The sequence below is a fragment of the Saimiri boliviensis genome, chromosome 5, assembly GCF_048565385.1.
Source record: "Saimiri boliviensis isolate mSaiBol1 chromosome 5, mSaiBol1.pri, whole genome shotgun sequence".
Lineage (NCBI taxonomy): Eukaryota > Metazoa > Chordata > Mammalia > Primates > Cebidae > Saimiri > Saimiri boliviensis.
The window spans coordinates 8,434,514-8,457,112 of NC_133453.1; the positions used below are offsets into that span (position 1 = coordinate 8,434,514).

The window sequence follows — 22,599 nt, forward strand, 5'->3', positions numbered from 1 at the left end:
GCGATCTCGGCTCACCGCAACCTCCGCCTCCTGGGTTCAGGCAATTCTCCTGCCTCAGCCTCCCGAGTAGCTGGGATTACAGGCATGCGCCACCATGCTCAGCTAATTTTTTGCACCATTAGTAGAGACGGGGTTTCACCATGTTGACCAGGATGGTCTCGATCTCTTGACCTCGTGATCCACCCGCCCATAATGTCTATTTAGCATATACATTTAGTATTATTTGTAGCTAAACATATATACTAAAAAAATTGCTTCTATGAAGTTAAAATTTAACTGGGCATCCTTTATCTACCTACCTGCCTATCTCTCTTGATAAGTCTGGCAACCCTACTCAGGGGTGGATTTCTTTCTTTCAGGCCTGGGCCCCTTGGTGAGCTGCCTAAGGCTGGTGGGGTGCCCATGAGCCCCTTAACCTAGATATTTAGACTCTTTCCCTAAAACTTTCCAATTTAGACATACAGAGCGACCCACTCCAGCTGCTTTTGGGGTACAATAGCCCCAAAGCTCATCTTTCTTACCCATCCTCTCAGGAAAAGGGTGGAATTCCTTAGAAGGAGGCTGGGCGGGTGGGCTGGGGGTTCGGGACAGGGTTCTGGGGCAGGAAGGAAGGGGAGATGGCTGTTGCCACTCCACCCCACCTTAAGGAGGCCTGAGTCAGGGAAGTAGAAGCAGAGGGGCAACTGCGGGGAGGGGGCAACTGCGGGGAGGGGGCGACTGTGGGGAAGGGGCGACTGTGGGGAAGGAGCGACTGTGGGGAGGAGGCGACTGTGGGGAGGGGACGACTGTGGGGAAGGGGCGACTGTGGGGAAGGAGCGACTGTGGGGAGGGGGCGACTGTGGGGAGGGGGAAGGCGGGGAGGGGCGCGCGGACCCACCCATGTTCCAGGTGCCGATGAAGATGGTGATCATGTCGGGCTCCGGCTGCTCTGAGTGCTTGTTCTTCATCTGCTGCAGGAGCTGGCAGAAGCCTTCTCTCTTCTAGGGACGGAAGGGCAGACAGACTTAGAAAGGCTTCTGCCTCCCTGCACATCACACTTTGCAAAGGGCTTGGTCAGCTTCAAGAAAACTGAGAGGAGTGTAAATCAGTGTGAACTTCCAGACGGCAACCTGGAAACACGTGTCCAAAGTCTGCCCCAGACATTCCCCTGCGAGGTCGAGACTTTAAGAAAGCCATCAGGAGATGCGCAGAGGTTCAACCCTGTCACAGCTCTGCAGCTCATGCCTTGGTACAGAAAAAATCAGAAACAATCTTACTGTCCAGCCTTAGGAGATTCATTAGAAATGTATTATAGGGCCAGGCACATGGCTTATGTCTGTAATCCCAGCCCTTTGGGAGGCTGAGGCAGGCAGATCACCCGAGGTCAAGAGTTCAAGACCAGCCTGACCAACATGGTGAAACCCCAACTCTACTAAAAATGCAAAATTAGCCTGGTGTGATGGCATATGTTTGTAATCTCAGCTATTCGAGAGGCTGAGGCAGAAGAATCGCTTGAACCCAGGAGGTGGAGGCTGCAGTGAGCTGAGATCGTGCCATTGCACTCCAGCCTGGGTGACAGAGTTAAATTCTGTCTCAAAAAAAAAAAAAAGTATTATAACCCATCCATAAATCAGAATATCATAGTGTTTAACAAGTGTGATCCAGAACTATCTTGCCAACAAGGACAGGTGGCCACAATATATTGTCAAATGTGAAAAGCTAGGTGACAAATGGTGTGAGTGGCATCACTGCATTTTTAATAAAACATTTGGGCCTGGCACAGTGGCTCATGCCTATAATCCCAGCAGTTTGAGAGGCTGAGGCAGAAGGATTGATTGTTTGAGCCCAGGAGTTTGAGATCAGCCTGGGCAACACAGGGGAACCCTGCCTCTACAAAAATACAAAAGTCAGTCAGGCATGGTGGTGCAGGCCTGTAGTCCCTCCCAACTTAGGAGGTTGAGGTGGGAGGATTACTTAGGGCCAGCAAGCTGAGGTTGCAGTAAGCCATGACCTTGCCAATACACTCCAGCCTGGGTGACTGAATGAGACCCGGTCTCAGAAAAGAAAAGAAAGAGGAAGGAAAGAAGGAAAGAGAGAAAGAGAAAGAGAGAAAGAGAGAGGGAGAGAAGGAGGGAGGGAGAGGGAAGGAGGGAAAGAAAGGAAGGAAGAAAGGAAGGGAGGGAGGGAAGGAAGAAAGAAAGAAAATTTAAAAACATTTGGAAGAGGGCGCGGTGGCTCAAGCCTGTAATCCCAGCACTTTGGGAGGCCGAGGCGGGTGGATCATGAGGTCGAGAGATCGAGACCATCCTCGTCAACATGGTGAAACCCCGTCACTACTAAAAATACAAAAAAAAATTAGCTGGGCATGGTGGCACGTGCCTATAATCCCAGTCACTCAGGAGGCTGAGGCAGGAGAATTGCCTGAACCCAGGAGGCGGAGGTTGCGGTGAGCCGAGATCGCGCCATTGCACTCCAGCCTGGGTAACAAGAGCGAAACTCCGTCTCAAAAAAAAAAAAAAAAAAAAAAAACATTTGGAAGAGGCATAGTCCATTATTAACTCATGGGATATGGGTGTTTTTATTTTAAACATTTACTTGTTTGTGTTTGCCATGTTTTCACCAAGGGGAATAGATTACTTATGTAATGAAAGAAAATTTAAATTAAAGAAACTAATTAAAAAGAAGAGAGGACAGGAAGGCTGTCATAGCGTCCTCAGGATGTTTCACTATTCTTCTGGGGTACCCAGTGGGGCACCAAGCAGCCTCAGCTGGCCCTCTCTTAGATTGCAATCAATAGAGCAGGCTGACTTTAACAAAGCTACCCAAAATTTCAGGTTATAACATTATGACATGACCAGTGTTTGACTATTTCAGACCTGCAAAGACAGAAATTTTACATGATTCAACCTCATAAGTGCAAATCTCATTCAGTCCTCCCTGAAGACACCAGCTCACAAAGGTATACTGATGGCCGTGTTTACTGTCACCTGCCTTGAGTTGGGGGTGGCTCAAGATTCACCGCCTCTGTTTATCCCCGTGCCTCAGCCTGTCTGAGGTCACAGCAATGGGGCAGAACTGGTGTTTGGACCTGCACCCGGGAGCTCCGAAGGCATTCCAGGCCACCAGTCTTTCTCTCCGTCTCCCACCACCTGTCTGGGCCCCATTGTCTTGTTTCCCCAGACGCTTCTCTGTTATTCCTGGCAGCTCTGGACACCCTAGACCTCCTGCTGCTTTGGAAGTGAAAGTAGGAGCGGGGACTGGGCACTCAGTGGGGGCCTATCACTGTGGGCCTGCCCCAGAGACCCTTGTCCCTTGGCCTTGCTGGGGGTCCCTGACGTGAGATGTCAGCCAGAACCTGATGTGATGGACACCCTTATTGCTCTGCAATCTTTTTTTTTTTTTTAAACAGGGTCTTCCTCTGTCACCCAATCTGGATTACAGTGACTTGATCACAGCTCACTGCAGCCTCTAACTCCTGGGCTCAAGCAATCCTCCCATTTCAGCCTCCCAAGTAGCTGAAGCTACAGGGTCATGCCACCACACCCAGCTAATTTTTTTTTTTTTTCAATAGAGAGGGGATCTCACCATGTTGCCCAGGCTAGTCTCGAACTCTTGGTCTCAAGCAACTCTCCCACCTCAGACTCCCAAAGTACTGGGATTATGGGCATGAGCCACCCACCGTGCCTGGCCTACTTTTTTTGTTTTGTAGACATGGGGTCTCACTATGTTGGTCAGGCTGGTGCAATCCATTCTCACTGCCTCACAGGAGCTGCACAGCAGAAAACAGAGTGAGGCCACGATGATGGGTTTTGGCCCCTGGTTCAAATTTCTAAGACGAGCGGTCAGGTCACAAAGAAGCCACTCTGGGGGCACAGAGGCCCAGCCTGGGTTTCCCCAGGGGCCCACAGCACCTCTTACCCCAGGAACCCAACCTGGAAGGGGCATCTCACTTCAGCAGAGTGGGACAAAGTGTAGAAATGAAAGTCTCTGGGATGGAGCTCCAGTCGAGACTCAGATTTAAATCCAGGGTGGCTCGCACCTGTAATCCCAGCACTTTGGGTGATGGAGATGGGAAGATTGCCTGAGCCCAGGAGTTCGAGACTAGCCTAGGAAACACAGCAAGACTCTGTCTCTATACAATATAACAAATTAGCTGAGTGTGGGGGTGTGTGTCTGTGGTCTCAGCTACTCGGGAGGCTGAAGTGGGTGGGGGGGTCCCTTGAGCCCAGGATGTGGAGGCTGCAGTGAGCTGTGATCGTGCCACTGTACTAGCCTAGATGATAAAGTGAGACTCTGTCTCAAGTTAGCCAATCAGTCAATCAGCCAATCAATCAATCAATCAATCCAGGAGTGTCCCAAAGGTTTCCCAAGTCCAGCCCAGAGAAGCTAAAAGCGTTTCCTCCAGGCGTGGGGCTAAGTGAGATGTGGGTGATAAAGGACATGGCCTCGAGGCTAGGAGGCAGCTGGGCAAAGTGGGAAGCCTCCCTGCTCCTGACACAGTGACTGCTCAGATCCTGGCCGACCTGGAACATGGTCCTTAACCTCTCTGAGCTCACCTTTCCCAGGTGTGAAATGGGTTGTTCCAGGAACTGAATGAGCTAATGATATACACTCCCTGGGAAGCATCAAAACACGTGTGTCCCTTCCCTACCTCACAGCCCTTCTTAGAGATTTGCTGTCACTTACTTTGGAGTCAGCAAAAACGTACTCCTTCCGCAGGATCTTCTCCTTCTCTGTTTCCACCAAGATCACCAACTTGTTCAGAAATTTCTGTGACTTAATGAGCTGCAAGACTTAAGAGAAAAGAAATTCATTAATTCATGCATCCACCTCTTTTTAAATTGCATTTTAGGTTTTGGGGTACACGTGAAGAACATGCAAGATTGTTGCATAGCTACACACATGGCAGTGTGATTTGCTGCCTTCCTCCCCTTTAACCAAGATGAACCGTCTCCATTATGTTCCAGGCACCTGACTATCAACTCCCTTGATGTTTCCATCCCAAGCTGAGCCCCGAGTTTGTGTCTGGTCTCCCAGATCTCTCTGCTTCCAGCTGCTCTTCCCAGGAGAGGCTCACGCTTGGGAAGGGTGATGTCTGGAACAGGAAGAATTGGCCTGGCCACAGCAGACAGTGTGATTGTCTTTTCATCTTTCTCCCTGCCTCCCTCCTTGCCCTCTCTCTTCTTCCTTCTCCTGTTCTTCCTCTTCTTCCTCCTTCCTTTCTTCCTTACTCTTCATCCTTTCCTTATTTTGCTTTGCTTTTAATTTATATCTAAATTTAATTTTACATTTTACTTTCATCAACAATCAAAAGAGTCAAATTGTTCAAAAAGGTTTTTGCAAAAAATAGTCCCCCTCCAGCTCAACCTCCCTTCAATGTTCTGCTCCCTTGAGGCAACCAATTTCAACTCTCTTAATGGATTCTTTTGGAACTTTACTATTTCTTAAAAAAAAAAAAAAAAAAAAAAAAGCTTAGATTACTGCTTTCTGACATTTCAGTTTTCATTATTTCCTATTACATGTTTGGCTGTCCACTGTGGAAGATGAAGGTTTAACTTTCACACAACCTGCTCCCCTGCCTTGACTCCCTACCAATGCATAACTGCAGTCTCCACACCATCCTGCTAACAATTATGTCATAATTTTGGCCAGAGAAGTACTCAGCGTTTGTTATTCTGATTATAGAAATGCTGTTGACGGACCAGCTCTGATTGGTTCTCTTTTTCTGGACAACTTTTTGTTATTCTTGGAGTTAGTGATTGCCATAATTTTTTATTGTTTCTAATTCTTCCCCAGTTTGTAACTCTTTTCCACACCACGTGACCAAGCACTTTAGTCAGTTTCTTTGTGATGAGGGTGCCTTTCCCAGAGCCTCTGGGTCTTCTCTGGACAGGTGACCTCTAGGCCTGAGGCAGAGTCTTTACCCTGGGGTTTTACTTCATAATCCAGGAATCCATTTATTTCTCCTTCTCTCTCTCTCTCTCTCTCTCTCTCTCTCTCGTATTAAATGAGGTCCATTTCTTGGACCTCATGTCTTCCTCTTCTTGGTTTACACCCTCAAGGAAGAATGGGTGATACATTTTTAGAGGCCTTGCGTGTCTGAAAGTTCTACCCTGGCACTTCACTGACAAAACTCTAAATTTGAAATAATTTTCCTCAGGACTCTGGAACCTTGTTCCATCATCTCTAGTTTTCAGGTTTGCTGGAGAAACAATGTTGTTCTGATTCTCTTGTTCAGAAAATAGCACAGTAGGCCCAAGACTGCTGTCCTCAGAAGGGCTTGCTTGAAAGGTTGGCTTTTTGCTGTCATCTGGGAACGTGGATTTTGGGAGGGCTCCCACCATCCCCAGAGCTGATGAGTGGCTTGCTGTGCCTACCCTGATTGTACAAACAATATGGTTTATGCTGAGCATCTGTTTTCCTTCTGGGAGTCCAGAATCTGGGTACCTGCCAGGCAGAGGGTGTCTACATGACCGGTCCCTGATGAACAACTGCATTTCACACATGTTGTCACAACTCGCTGGGGCAGGAGGAAAGTGTGGTGCTATGTGACTCCACAGGAGAGCAGAGCCACTCCTAATGGTGGCTCCCCGCACTTAGAAGGAAGCATGAGCCTGGCACTCCGGCTCAGCAAACCCACATGCCTGGCCCCTGCCTAGCCTTGGCCTTGTCTGAGCCCCAGCCGCCTGGCCATCTCACCAGCCACACTGGCTCCTGGCTTGCAACTGTGCCCAGTGACCTCTTTCCCTGCTTTGTGCACAGCCAGCATCTTGCTGACACTCAGTCTCAGGCCCAGACTCTTAGAAGCTCGTGCCTGGTTTCTTCCAGACTTTACCCCATGCATGTGTCTTTCCCTTGGCTGATTTTGCTCTATATCCTTTGAATGTCATAAATCACAGCTGAGAATATGATCACCTGTGGAGTCCTGCCAGTTCTGTGAGGAATTGCAGGACCCGGGGGTGGTCTTTGGGACCCCGGACGCAGGCTGTAATCTATCTTTTGTTCTGAACGTTTTTAGGATCTTTTCTTGGAGCCCAGCGTTGTGAGGCTTTCCGGGGTTGTGTGTTTCTCCTGTGTTGTGTGAGCACTTGGCCATTTTCAACCTGGCGACAAGTGTTATTCTGTTCTGAGACTCTTTCCTGAGTTTTAAAATCAATTTTCTCACTCTGTTTTCTCTTACTAACACTTATTATTTTGATATCAGGCCTCCCGAACTGGTTTTGAGATGGTCTCACTCTGTTGCTCAGGCTGGAGTGCAGTGGCAGATCTTGGCTAACTGCAACCTCTGGCTCCTGGGTTCAAGCGATTCTCCTGCTTCAGCCTCCCGAGTAGCTGGGATCACAGGTGTGTGCCATCATGCCAGTCTAATTTTATGTTTTTAGTAAAGATGGGGTTTCACCATGTTGGCCAGGCTGGTCTTGAACTCCCGACCTCAAGTGTTCTGCCTGCCTCAACCTCCCAAAGCGCTGGGATTACAGGCATGAGCCACCGTGCCCAGCCCTGAACTGGTCTCCTAAATCGCAAACATCTTGCCTCTCCTATTTTCCAACACTTCGTCCTTTTGTTTTGCCTTTTGGGAGCTTTTCTGAACTGTATCTTTCCACCCTTCCGTTGGGTTCTTATTTTTTAAAATTACTGCTATAATATTTTTTATTGCCCTTCCTTTCCCTCTCCCTTCTTTCCTCTTCTCTCCTCCTCCCCCTCTTTTTCACTTTCATTTTCTTCCCTTATGGTTCCTTTCTAGATATCATTCTGTTATTCCACGGTCCCATTTCTTTTTATCTGTTGAATGTGATCCCTCCGAGGCTGGGAGCCGTGGCTCACGCCTGTAACCCCAGCATGACAGGCCAGGTCTCACAAATGCAGGCCTCCCTAACAACTGTTTCCACTGACTGAGTGGTTAAGGTACATATTAAAAGCCAGCGTCCTTATACAAAGGCTGGAATGGAACAAAAGCCCATCAAAAGTGTTGCCTTGCCGGGCGCGGTGGCTCAAGCCTGTAATCCCAGCACTTTGGGAGGCCGAGGCGGGTGGATCACGAGGTCAAGAGATCGAGACCATCCTGGTCAACATGGTGAAACCCCGTCTCTACTAAAAATACAAAAAGTAGCTGGGCATGGTGGCGCGTGCCTGTAATCCCAGCTACTCAGGAGGCTGAGGCAGGAGAATTGCCTGACCCAGGAGGCGGAGGTTGCGGTGAGCCAAGATCGCGCCATTGCACTCCAGCCTGGGTAACAAGAGCGAAACTCCGTCTCAAAAAAAAAAAAAAAAAAAAAAAAGTTTTGCCTTTCCTAAACCTTCCAGCATGACAAAACAACAAAGTAATTCTTAACAGGACCCATTGAGGATTAAACAAGTTTATCAGAGGTCTGAAGGAACCCCCCAAACCTCTGTGATTCAGCAGGAGACAAGATAAGGGTAATCGCCTCAGCACCTGGACCCATTTAAATTAAGTACATTTACTGAGGCTCCAGAGGACTCAGACCTTAGTTATAAATTAAAAGAAGTTAATCATATATGTCTTTAGATGAATGCACACTTACACGTAGACATGTAGCTGAGAAGGTATATAAGCTCTGGAAAACTTTGTAATTTTGAGTTGGTCTGGCGACAATTTCCAGGCCTTCTTCCTGTAACCAGTTACAGAAAATAGCAACGCTCTTCCTCCCCAGTTCATCTGCATCTTGCTATTGGGCCACGAGAAACAGCAGCCCAATGCTCATTTTGGTCCAGGAACACCAGCACTTTGGGAGGCCGAGGCAGGCAGATCAGCTGAGCTCAGGAGTTGGAGACCAGCCTGGCCAACATGGTGAAACCCCGTCTCTACCAAAAATACAAAAATTAGCCAGGCATGGTGGCGCATGCCTCTAGTCCCAGCTACTTGGGAGGCTGAGGCACAAGAATCGCTTGAACCCAGGAGGTAGGTGGAGGTTGCTGTGAGCCAAGATCATGCCATTGCACTCTAGCCTGGGCAACAAAAGCGAAACTCTGTCTCAAAAAAAAAAAAAAAAAAAAAAAAAGAGAATTTGATCCTCCAAGCACTTTGTCTTTGTGTTCCCTGTCTCCTGTCCCCAGCTTTCCTCCGGTGTCTGGTGATCCTTGGCTGTCTGTGTCCAACAGTGAGGTGGGGTCTGTCGAGCAGGGCTTCTCCACGGGCTGGTCTGATGGGCCGAATCCTGGGGAAACCGCGTGATGGCAACACCTTCCCATTTTTGCCCCTGGGCTGATCAAGCCTCCAAGAGAAGACTTCGAACTGCTACCTAGGGACGGTGGGGCCAGCAGCGTGCTGGGAGATGGGCAGGGAAGAAGGCTGGGTTCTCAGCACTCAGAAAGTGACTGTCCCTTAGTCCTCTGTTTTCAGTAGGCTCTCCTGCCTCCAGCAGGCCTGGTGTCTCCCCGCCCTTCACCTTCTCCAAAGAACAAACATCCAATCTTCTACCAAAGGAGTAAGGAGGAGCCGCTAGCTACATGGAGTGGAGCGGGATCTGTTGGGCTGAGCTCTCTTTTAAATAGATTTGCATCTGACCCTGCTGTGTATAACCCCACCTTCACCCCTCTGCTCAGGGTCCCCAAGGCTCTCAGCTCCTGAACCCTCTGTGGGTTTTATGTGAGTCAGTGTCTCTATTTTTCTTCCACCTGCTTAAATTCCATTTTTTGGTTCCTGGAAGTGGCTCTCACTATCCGTCTCCTTTCCAGCTTTCAGAATGTTTTTGCTCTCCCGTTCTCTCTTTCCCTGTGGGCTTTGCCTTCCAGGAGGGAACTGATGATGGAGTATGCATTCAACCATCGCCCTGGGCTGGAAGCCTCCCCAGAGGGAAATCACATCAGCCTCGTCAGCACCTCAGTAAGCATCCCACGGTCCAATTCCTTCCACAGCTAACCAAACGCCCTGAGACTTTTCCAGTCTGCTACTATCAGGCCATGTCTCCTACCCCTGAATTTCCTTGCCATCTGTTTGCAGGACTGTGCAGCTGCCCCCAGAATGTGACGTCTTGTTTGATCAGGGTTATTATTCCATCAGGGTCAGTCAGCGCCCCACCTTCCCCATGCCCAGTGAAATGACACTGGAAGTTCCTTTCCCTTGTTGGGCTACACGGCATCCATCAGCAGGTGCTGGCCGGTCTACCTTTGAAACGTTCCCACTCCGCTCACCTTTTCCATCTCCAGCTGCCATTGCCTCTTGCCTGGCTGCTATCATGGCCTCCTAATTGCTGTCCCTGTCTCCACTCTTCCTCTCTTCCCATAGTCTATCCTCAGGACAGCAGCCAGAGTTACCTTTCTGAAGTGGGACCATGTCACCCCCCAGCTGAAAACCTGCTAATGGTGGCTTGCTGCATTTGGAAGGAAACATGAGCCTGGTACTCTGGCAAACCCACACGCCTGGCCCCTATGCAGCCTCAGCCTCATCTGAGTCCTGGCTGCCCAGCCGTCTCACAGGCCGCACTTGCTCCTGCCTGGAACTCAGCCCAGTGGCCTCTTTCCCTGGGTTGGGCACAGCCAGCATCTTCCTGACACTCAGGTCTCAGTTCAAATGGCAAAGCACATCCTCAGAAAGGCTTTTCCCCATTATCGTCACATTTTTCTTTTTTTCTTTTTTTTTTTTTTTTTGAGACGGAGTTTCGCTCTTGTTACCCAGGCTGGAGTGCAATGGCGCGATCTCGGCTCACCGCAACCTCTGCCTCCTGGGTTCAGGCAATTCTCCTGCCTCAGCCTCCTGAGTAGCTGGGATTACAGGCACGCACCACCATGCCCAGCTAATTTTTTGTATTTTTAGTAGAGACGGGGTTTCACCATGTTGACCAGGATGGTCTCGATCTCTCGACCTCGTGATCCACCCGCCTCAGCCTCCTATAGTCACATTTTTCTATTTAAATCCCCTGCCTCATGCTTGGCAAAATCCTATTCATCCTTCAAATCCCGGTCAGAGCCATCCCGGTGTTGTGAAGCCTCCTGCCCTCACTCCCCAAAAGAGCTAAGCAATCCTTCCTTGGGACTAACTGTCCTCTGGAGCACATTCTAATGCCTGCTCATGTGCCAGCATTCCCTTCTCCACAGCAAACCCTTAATGGAAGCATTCACGATGGAAGATGCCACACAAATGTCTGTTGAGTTAAGCCACCAAAAGTTCACAGCACTTCTCAGTGGAAGTGGAAGATACCACACAAATGTCTGTTGGCCCATGGAAGACGCCACTCTCAGTGGCCCGTGGAAGATGCCACACAAATGTCTGCTGAGTTAAGCCACCAAAAGTTCACAGCACCTCTCAGAACCCTGGGAGGTGTTTCTTTCAATCTTAAGTTTTTTAGTAATCAGATGCTCTGACAATCTTCACTCATCTTACATTTCCATCTCCTCTTATCCAAGTTGGGGATGCCCCTCTTTCCTTAACAGATGTATTGGTCTGTTCTCATGTTGTTAATAAAGACATACCCAAGACTGGGTAATTTATAATGGAGAGAGGTTTAATGGACTCACAGTTCCACATGGCTGGAGAGGCCTCACAAACATGGAGGCAAAGGAGGAGCAAAGTCACGTTTTACATGGTGGCAGGTAAGAGAGCTTGTGCAGGGGAACTCCCCTTTATAAAACCATCAGATCTTGAGGCTGGGCATGGTGGCTCATGCCTGTAATCCCAGCACTTTGGGAGGTGGGTGAAATCACCAGGTCAGGAGATCGAGACCATCCTGGCTAACATAGTAAAACCCTGTCTCTACTAAAAATACAAAAAATTAGCCAGGCATGGTGGCATATGCCTGTAGTCCCAGCTACTTAGGAGGCTGAGGCAGGGGAATTGCTTGAACCCAGGAGGCAGAGGTTGCAGTGAGCCAAGATTGTTCTGTCACCCAGGCTGGAGTGACAGAGCCCTGCGCTCCAGCCTGGGTGACAGAGCAAGATTCTGTCTGAAAAAAAAAAAAAAAAAAAAAAAAAAAAAAAAAAAAAAAAAACAACCCAAAACAAACAAACAAACAAAACGTCAGATCTCATGAGACTTATTCACTATAATGAAAATAGCATGGGAAAGACCCACCCCCATGATTCAATTACCTCCCATGTGGGGATCATGGGAGCTACAATTCAAGATGAGATTTGGGTGGGGACACAGCCAAACCACATCAACAGATAAGAGTAACCACCACTCTAAGCTCACTGTCCACACAGCCTTCCTGCTCAAACCATCAGTGACTTCCCATTTCTCCTGCCCAGTTTGACCCCATACACATGGGCCACCATGATGCTATGAGCTCCCCTCTGCAGGGCTATGACGGCTATGATGTCACCCCCAGCCATTTCCTGAGATCACCCTCCCTCATAGCTACCCTGGAAGGGTAATGATAATGGTGGTGGGGGTGGTGGCAGTCAATCGTAGTAAGCATTTCCTGGAGGCTGGGCACCAGGTGCGTTGATGTTCACCCAGGTAAGACTCATGAGAGCCATGCAAGATGCTACTACTGTCCCTGCTGGACAGAAGAGTAAACTGAGGACCAGAGAGAAGGCACCAGACCCAAGTCACAAGTGGCTGACCTGGGACTCAAGGCTGGGCTACCAGCACCCCACTGTGCTATCAGTGGGGTTCAGGATGCACGATCCCAAAATATGGCATCCTAAGCATATTGAATAGTTTAAGCTGAAGGAATTTGAGCAATGGCAGGTGCAGGAAGGACCCTCTGCTATTGCTCTAAGCAGGTTATAGGCCCTCATGTGAGAGGGGCCCTCCTTATACCTGGGGGACGGAGCGTCCTATCTCCAAGGACGCAGGGATAGAGAGGACGCTGAACACACAGGCCCTGCCAAGGTGCTTGCCATTCCCCACCGTCAGCACACGCTACTTTATTAAGAACAAAAGACAGCCGAGTGCCGTGGCTCACGCCTGTCATCCCAGCACTTTGGCAGGCTGAGGTGGGTGGATCACCTGAGGTCAGAAGTTCGAGACCAGGCTGGCCAACATGGTGAAACCCCGTCTTGGCTAAAAATACAGAAATTAGATGGGCATGGTGGCAGGCCTGTAGTCCCAGCTACTCAGGAAGCTGAGGCAGGAGAATCGCTTGAACCCACGAGGCAGAGGTCGCAGTGAGCCAAGATGGCACCACTGCACTCCAGTCTGGGTGACAGAGTGAGACTGTCTTTAAAAAAAAAAAAAAAAAGATGCTGCTCATGCCTGGAGTGACCAGGTAAAATAGAGGAGGCCCAGTTAAACTCGAATTTCAAAAAAACTATGAATCATTGTATATAAGTATATCCCAAATATTGCATGGGATGTACATACACTATATGGGTTGTTTATCTGAAATTCAAATTTAACTGGGTCTCCTGGATTTTTTTTTTTTTTTTTGTATAGAGATCGGTTTCACCATGTTGGCCAGGCTGGTCCTGAACTCTTGACCTCAGGTGATCCTGCTGCCTCAGCCTTCCAAAGTGCTGGGATTACAGGCATGAGCCACCATGCCCCGCCCCAAAATATTTTCTTTTTCTTTTTTCTTTTTTTTTTTTGAGACGGAGTTTCGCTCTTGTTACCCAGGCTGGAGTGGTGCAATGGCGCGATCTCGGCTCACCGCAACCTCCGCCTCCTGGGTTCAGGCAATTCTCCTGCCTCAGCCTCCTGAGTAGCTGGGATTACAGGCATGCGCCACCATGCCCAGCTAGTTTTCTGTATTTTTAGTAGAGACGGGGTTTCACCATGTTGACCAGGATGGTCTCGATCTCTTGACTTCGTGATCCACCCGCCTTGGCCTCCCAAAGTGCTGGGATTACAGGCTTGAGCCACCGCGCCCGGCCTCTTTTTCTTTTTTTTTTTTGAGACAAGGTCTCACTCTGTTACCCAGGCTTCAGTGCAGTGGCACAATCTCGGCTCACTGCAACCTCTGCCTCCTGGGTTCAAGCAACTCTCCTGCTTCAGCCTCCTGAGTAGCTGGGATTACAGGCATGTGCCACCATGCCAAGCTAATTTTTAAATTTTTGGTAGAGATAGGGTTTCCCCATGTTGCCCAGGCTGGGGGCCTCCTGGATTTTTATCTGATAAGTATGGCAACCTTAACCATGCCCCTCTAAATGAACTTTGAGACACTGAAGAATAAAAAATGCTGCTGTAGCCACAGGGACCTGGCGGATTCACGGGGGTCTTAAAACCTGACATAGGATGTACACCATTGCGTGGAGATCGGGATTCATCTCGGGAAGCGTCTATGCATTGATCAGGTTTCTCAGGGGAACCTACTGGCCACCCAAATGAAGAAAGATGTCCATTCGCAATCAGCCAGAACGAGAGGCTGGGCATGAAACCCTCACGCTTTCGTCAACCCTCTGGTCCTGTCTGCTGCTGATCTCCAGCGCCATGTGGCCCAAACCGGTACTGTCTACCCTGCTGCCTCTGACACCCTGCCTGGCCTCCCTAACCCGGGCCCTGGCCTGCCAGCCCCAGAGCTCATCTCCCGGCATTAGCGCACACTGCTCTGCTAGCTGGGATGCTCCTCCCTCAGACCCCTGCCCGACCGGTTGCTTCTCAGCCCGGGGGTCTCCACCAATATGCCCCTTACTCAGAGGAAACTCCCTTGTCTGCCGCTTCTACACTATCCCCTCTTGCCAGTTAACCTTGACCCCATTGCTCTGTTTTGTCTTCTTTGCAGCACCTTTCATAGCTGGATCATCCACTGTATTGACAAATGTATTTGAGTCTCTACTGGCCACTCAATGCACCAGAATATACATTCCCCGTGGGCGGGGCCTCATCTGTCCTGCTGGCCCTGGATCCCCGTGTCTTGCCCACTGCAGCTTCTCCATATGCATTTGTTGTGTGAACAGTTTCCATTTTATGGATGAGTTGATTTGACGGTTCTCAGAACTTGCTAATAACTGCTGACTCTCAGAGTGGCTACCACATGCTGAGCTCTAGCCTAAAGAGCCTTATGCATATTATTCATGTAATTTTTTATCATCCCCATTCTACAGATGAGGAAACTGAGGACTAGAGAGGTCATGGTCACACAGCTGCTAAGTAGCAGAGCTGGGATGTGAATTTAGGTAGTTTGGTTCCAGAGTGCACGTACTCGCAGTTTAGTTCATCCTGTGCTAATGACACTACCCAAATGTCAACAAGACCTCATCTGTGCAGGGCTTTGTGCCTGGAACTGAGAGGTGAAAGCACGGATCAGACTGGCTCTTGGTGGGGGCTAGGAGACACACACACACACACACACACACACACACACACACACACCACACGCATGTGCAGGGCAGGCCTTCCGAGAGGTCAGCTGAGAGGGCAGGAATTCCATGAGCAGGTGAGGACCAGTGGCTGACGGGTGCCAGGGGTCTTACTTTTCTTGTGGCTGTAGAACTTGTCCTCAGAACCATCCTTGGACTTCTTAATGATCAGTTTCCCAGACTCAACGTCGACTTTGAGCTGCATTTTCTGAGGAATCCCCAGAGACTCTGACTTCACCTTGGAAGGGAAAGAGATGTGTCACTCACTGATTTTCTGCCTGCGCGTCTGCAAGGCTCCCGCACGAGCCCTTCGTCTACGTGGCTGGGCAACCCTTGATGGGCGTTCTTCATGGGGCCATGGGACTTCTGTTGCAGCGGCACACATGCGCATTTCCACAGCCGTCTCCCGGGAATCACAGAGACTTTCGGGGTGTCCCCCTCGTCCACTGTGCACACGTGTGGGAGGTGTTCTACCAGGAGGTTTGGTGGCAGAAACAGACGAACTGCTGGGAAATGGTTCATTCACTGACGACTTTGACAACACTCATTAATCTGATACGTCACCTACTTCCAGAAAGGATTTTAGTAATAGATCTAAACTCCCAGGCCTTGTTACAACCACTGATTGAACATTTACTGACAATAATAGGAAAAAAAAAACCGGAAAGTTGTCTACGCATGCTCAGAAACTGGAAATTAACCTTAATAAAGGATTATCACCAGGACTAGAAAGGACTTCGGGGTGGGGGACGTGTGTGTGTCGGAGCGGGTGCAGGTCTCATACTGAATTCCTGAATGTGGGACCAGTGCTGGGGTGAATGCACTAGAATGTCTGGTGAAGTGTAAAGCAAAAGACATTTTGGGTCAAGCCTGGAGATTAAAATCCAGTCATTCGCAGGGAACTCACAGGAATTGCACATTTTTTTTGTTTTGTTTTGTTTTTTGTTTGTTTGTTTGTTTGTTTGTTTTCCAAATTCCCCACCCTCTGGAGGCAGTAGTTTGTAGCCCTGTCTGATGTCACTCATCTCCGCCATTGTGAGAAGGACAAAGTTTACATGGCACCTGGGCCAATGAGACACTCCTCCCTTGCAGCTTCCCTCCAAAGGGGGTTTCCCGGTCGCCCCTGGGTGCCCGTTCGGACATTAAACCACCATCACAGCAGGTCCACTGACTGCCGTTCCTGCCTGTCGGGCTCCCTGCTCTTCCCCAGCTCAAGCCCTAATCTCTGCTTCCACAGGAATGAGAACATGTCCCTCTGGCCCAGGTGGGAAGCCCAAGGCCAGGGTCTGTTGTCCCACGGTCTCTTACCTCAAAGGTGACTGGAGGGATGAGGGAACGCCGGTGGGGGGACTCGGGACCCTCGTGCAGCAGGGCCTTGACCTATGGGCAGCAGCGTTAGAGACAGAGGGTCAAGGAGGGCACCGAGCCTGTGCCTCTGGACATTCTCCATGCAAAGAGGGGACCCAAGAGAAGCCAAGAGAAGCCAAAGGAGCCCCGGAAGTACCTTGTCTTCAATAGAGGACAACAGGCTTGTCAGTTGGCTGAGCTTGGACACCATGTTGATGGGATTGGCCTCACCTGGAGCCTGAGAGAGGCGGGAAAGAGGATCCGGGCAGCATCACTGACCTGAACCATTGAGAGGCAACGCACTGGACGCTCTCCACACCTCACGCCATTCCAGCCTCCCCGCAGCCCCACCAGTGTTATTATTATCCCCCCCGGCAGATGAGGACACAGGGATCTCTACAATCATCTCAAAATTCCCATGGCCAAAAAATAGATCTTCATCTCTTCTTCCCTCTAAATCTGCCTCTCCCCCGGTACTTCTCACCTCACCCACTCCATTGCTTAAACAAAACTCGAGGACTGTCCTTGCATATCACCTTTCCTCCCTCCTACACCTCCTGCATGGTGTTCCCATTCTACTCCCAAAATAGACCCAGCCTTGCTGCTTGAAACCCCAGTCCAGCTCTTCCCCACTGAGAGGAGAAAATGATCTCAACTCCTTCCCTGCCCTCCAAGGTTCTGAATGATGCAGCCCTCATCCTACGATCCAAGCCACTCTCATCCTCAAGTCAGATCTGCCATGAGCTTCCCTTCTGAGGCATCTCCAGAGACTTGATTTCCCCTGGGAGGGGCACCTCCCAGTTACTCAGGTCTCAGCCCCACAAAGAGTTCTTCCCTGACCACCCTGTCTAAAATAGCCACCAGGTTACCTGTATCAAGTTGCCCGGTTTTGTTTCATGTCAATCACCACCAGCTAAAGTTAGCTCCTTCCAATATGTGTTCATTGAATGTCTTCCCCACTGAATGGAGGCTCCATGAGAATGGAGACCAAGAGGTCTGTGTTCAGTACTGCAAGCTTGGGGCTCAGAACACCATCTGGCTAATGAAGAAGCTCAGTAAAGTTGTTTACTAAATACATAGAGCCCAGAGAGATGAACTAACTTGTCTGAGGTCGCACAGCTAGCAAATGGCAGGGCAGGACACGTGTATCCTGTCTACCTGATGCCAAGTGCATGGTCTCATGCACTTATTCACAGAAGAAACACTTACAAAGCATCTATTCTATGTTAGACATGCCGCCAGGTATGGAAATGTAGAGTTAATAAAATACCATCCTTACCCTTCAGAGGTGGAATGAGAAAATCAGACACATGTATGACTAATATGAACACAAAGCAGAATGGAACCACAGTTATCACCAGCCAGGTGCTGTTCCTTCACCTTACCCTTGCTCAATAGAGCAGCCAGGCTGCAGTTGCTCTTACTCTCAATTTCCAACCCAGCTACTTTAGTATACTACTTTTACTATCATCACCTCCATTACCACTCCTGCCTCTGTCACAGTGATCAATGGCATTGCCATGATCTACAGCATCCCCACCAGAGTCATCAGCATGGTCATCCCAATCACCAGCAATACAGCCATCACCACCACCGTCTCCACCCCATCACTCCCACTGTGATCATAACCACCTCCACCATCACCATCACCACCACCATCTCCACCCCATCACCCCCATTGTGATCATGACCACCTCCACCATCACCATCACTACCACTGTCTCCACCCCATCACCCTCATTGTGATCATGACCACCTCCACCATCACCATCACTACCACTGTCTCCACCCCATCACCCTCATTGTGATCATGACCACCTACACCATCACCATCACTATCACCCACCGTCTCCACCCCATCACTCCCACTGTGATCATGACCACCTCCACCATCACCATCACTACTACCATCTCCACCCCATCACTCCCACCATGATCATGACCACCTCTACCATCACCATCACTACCACTGTCTCCACCCCATCACTCCCACCGTGAACATAACCACCTCCACCATCACCATCACCACCACCATCTCCACCCCATCACTCCCACTGTGATCATAACCACCTCCACCATCACCATCACTACCACTGTCTCCACCCCATCACTCCCACCGTGAACATAACCACCTCCACCATCACCATCACCACCACCATCTCCACCCCATCACCCCCATTGTGATCATGACCACCTCCACCATCACCATCACCACGACCATCTCCACCCCATCACTCCCACTGTGATCATAACCACCTCCACCATCACCATCACTACCACTGTCTCCACCCCATCACTCCCACCGTGAACATAACCACCTCCACCATCACCATCGCCACCACCATCTCCACCCCATCACCCCCATTGTGATCATGACCACCTCCACCATCACCATCACCACCACCGGTCTCCACCCCATCACTCCCACCGTGATCATGACCACCTACACCATCACCATCACTACCACCCACCGTCTCCACCCCATCACTCCCACTGTGATCATGACTAACTCCACCATCACCATCATAACCACCATCTCCACCCCATCACTCCCACCGTGATCATGACCACCTCCACCATCACCATCCCTACCACCATCTCCACCCCATCACTCCCACCCTGATCATGACCACCTACACCATCACCATCACTACCACCCACCGTCTCCACTCTATCACCATCAACATCACTACTACTGTCTCCACCTCCATCACTCCCACCATGATCATGACCACCTCCAGCATCACCACCGCCACCACCACCGTCTCCACCCCCATCACTCTCCCTTCTCACACAGGGCATCCCAGCATTTTCATAACATCACATTTTCCACCTCCCAGCAGTCCTCAGGTAACCACACAGGAGTCTGGGTGCCATGGGGGTCTGGGTGTCCCCAGCGTGTCTTGCCTCATGTTGGTGAGAATCTACCAGAGTCAGATGTCTCACACACCCAGTTTCACTCGCTCCTTAACCAAACCCTGCAGAGATACTACTGTCCCCATTTCATGATGGGGAGACTAAGGATACATGAGGGTGAATCAGATTTTGAACTCAGGCATTTCTGAGCCACAGGCTAACGTTCTTTCCTCTCCTCAAGGCAGCCTCAACTCCCTCCCTGATTTCTGAATTCCTGAAGACAAATCAAGAGAAACAGTTTCTGTTTTTCTTCAAGACTCAGGGCCTCATAAGGGGGAGGGGAGTGTGGCAGCAGAAGCCAACCTCCACCGTGTGGCTGACCTGCCTGGTGTCCACCGGGCAGCCCCCTCACTGGGACCACAGCTGGCCTCTCTCTCCAGGCTTTGTCTCTCTTCTGATCTGCTTCAAAGACTTGACTGGGAGTCCTTCCACTCAAACTACTGAAGTTCAAGTCTTGGGCAGAACCCCTGTTTTGTCTAGATTTGCTTTTACTTTCTTAGAAATTAACCCATCACTCACTTCAGAGAAAGCAAAACTTTTTTTTCCTGAATTTTAAAAGTTGCACAAGTAGAACACAAACGCACGTTCTGCATAGAAAACTCAGTGTGGGCAAACTCAAAATCCCCCTTGGCCCAGGCCCCTTCCCCCACTCCCACCCCCGCATTGAGGTGACCAGCATGGCCCATTGGGTTTAAATCCCTGTAGTCTGATTTCCTCGTGGAGACTTCCATCAGAGCTTCTATATCATCCTGCCGTTTGCTTTTCCACCTAACAGCAGCCTTGGAGATCTTTCCAGAGCAGTGCTCACACCCTAGAATAGAATTCTGCACCACTGCAGTCCATCAACTCTCTATGTTTATGTGATTTTCCTTTTTTTTTTTTTTTTGAGATGGAGTCTCACTCTGTCACCCAGGCTGGAGTGCAGTGGTGCAAAATCTGGGTTCACTGCAAACTCTGCCTCCCAGATTCAAGCAATTCTCCTGCCTCAGCCTACTGAGTAGCTGGGATTACAGGTGTCTGCTACCATGCCTGGCTAATTTTTGTATTTTTAGTAGAGATCAGGTTTCACCATGTTGGTCAGGTTGATCTCAAACTTCTGACCTCAGGTGATCCGCCTGCCTCTGCCTCCCAAAGTACTGGGAGTATAGGCATGAGCCACTGCACCAGCCTGTTTATGTGATTTTCAACTTTTTTTTTTTTCACTCTTTGTGTACTTATAGTCCCTAAGAAGCCACCTACTTATGGAACTGCAGGCTTGAGGGATGCCTGTAGTCAACATTTTCATGCAAACGGCCAAACTGCCTTTCAGAAAATCCATTTCCATTCTCAGCAGCAGAGTGAGCCCTGTGAGCCCCCCTTCCACCCCACACCCTAGCCAAGTCCTGACTCAACCATCAATTTCAGCATCAACTTCTTGTCCATCTAATAGGAAGAAGAGGTCTCCTAGTGTTGAATGTCATTTTCTGGTTACTAACAAGGTGAGGTTGAACACATTTTCATCTCGATATTGGCTACTCCTTGTCTTTCTTCAGTGAACCGCCTTGTTTATAGCCTTTCCACACTGTAAAAATTGGATTCTTTTTACTTAATTATTTGTAGGAGTTTTAAAAAAAACATGGCCAGGCATGATGTCTCCCACCTGTAATCCCTGCGCTTTAGGAGGCTGAGGCAGGAAGATTGCTTGAGGCCAGGAGTTTGAGACCAACCTGGGCAACGTAGTGAGACCTGTCTCTACAAAAAAAATTTTAAAAGGACACTGGCATGGTGGCATGCACCTGTAATCCCCAGCTATTAGTTGGTGCAAAAGTAACTATGGTTTTAATACGTGGGAGGATCAGGTGGGGTGGATCGCTTCAGCCCTGGTGTTTGAGGATGCAGTGAGCTGCGATTGCGCTCAGTGTGATTGCCTCTGCCCTCCAGCCTGGGCGACAAAGCAAGACCATGTCTCAAATAATAATAATAAATAAGTATGTTAATACTTCGTCTTTAATCCTTTGTCCCTAATCTTTGTTGCAGGTATTTTCTCCTGAGATATAGCTTTTGCTTTTTTTTTAAAAAAAAAAACTTGTTAAAACTTTGCTCATGACACCTTTTGATACACAGATCTTTGCTTCATGGACAACATGACCTTGGCCTGTGAGCAGGTGCGGGGGTTGGGGGCACCTTCAACCTGCTCCTCCTGGGACCAGAGGCAGGATCAAGAGTTTAGGCGCCCTCTGTTTTTCTTTCCTTTCAGTTTCTGATAAGAAATGACGGGAACAGGCCCTACTTGCCCCCTTATTTGACACAAATAAGTCTTGCTGATGGGTGCATAATTTGAAATCCTTATTCCTCAAATCAAAATCTGGCACCGGGAGATGGCTTCCTGGGATGGCCAGGGGCTGAGGCTCCCACCCCAGCGCGCCTGCTTGCTGTTGCCCAGCGAACACGTGGTGGGCGGTGCTCTTCCTCCTGAGCCCTTGGGACTGGCTAACTCAATCCTCCTCCCTGATGTATTAATTATACCTTTTCAGCCCCAAGACCCTTTACCTGAAGACGTGGACGGAGGCCCGGGGAGAGCTGCTGGTCAAATAACCTCTGCAGAGACTCCAGGGACGGGAGGGTCCGGACCACTTCGCTGGGGGCGGGGGACAAGGTGAACATCAAGAATTAATGGGCGCTGGGAAGAGTCTTCCATGGCAGCAGGGGTTCCAGCCGGAGACCAGGTCACCCTCGATCCAGCAGAAGCAGATAATTCTTCCCAGACAGACAAGCCCGGGCAAAGATCAAGGCTTGCCAGCACTGGCCCACCCACACTCAACCCCCATCCCTTCCTGACCCACAGCAAACTGGAATTGATGTGTAGTCCTGATTTTACCTGGGTTTTGCTTTAGCCAAACTACAGCCTGTAGGAAATTCAAATCTAGAGTCACAAAATGACTTTACTTAGTCATCCATGGTTCCCAACCTTCAGTGTTTATAAGAATCACACACACACACACACACACACACACACACACACAGGTGTTAACAATGCAAATTTCTGGGTTCCAGCCTGATTGAGTCTGGAATCTGCATTTTAAATATTAGGGCTGCCCAGTGCTAGTGATCTGTAGATTCTGATGCAAATCCCCTCCTAGCAGCCCACATGAGGCCCAGAGGGATTTTCCCGTTGTTACA

General features: G+C 49.6%; 1 protein-coding gene across 2 annotated transcripts in view; it reads right to left on the reverse strand.

Moving 5' to 3' along the window:
• INPP5D (inositol polyphosphate-5-phosphatase D) overlaps window positions 1-22,599 on the reverse strand; it is a 153,460-nt gene that overhangs the window by 50,033 nt on the left and 80,828 nt on the right. For both annotated transcript variants that reach the window (XM_003936730.3, XM_010347208.3), the window contains exons 6-11: window positions 21,970-22,057; window positions 16,682-16,762; window positions 16,486-16,557; window positions 15,292-15,415; window positions 4,666-4,772; window positions 878-980 (exon numbers count right to left, since the gene is read on the reverse strand). In XM_003936730.3, coding sequence (XP_003936779.1) covers window positions 878-980; window positions 4,666-4,772; window positions 15,292-15,415; window positions 16,486-16,557; window positions 16,682-16,762; window positions 21,970-22,057 — 575 coding nt within the window. The remainder of the gene's footprint in view (window positions 1-877; window positions 981-4,665; window positions 4,773-15,291; window positions 15,416-16,485; window positions 16,558-16,681; window positions 16,763-21,969; window positions 22,058-22,599) is intronic.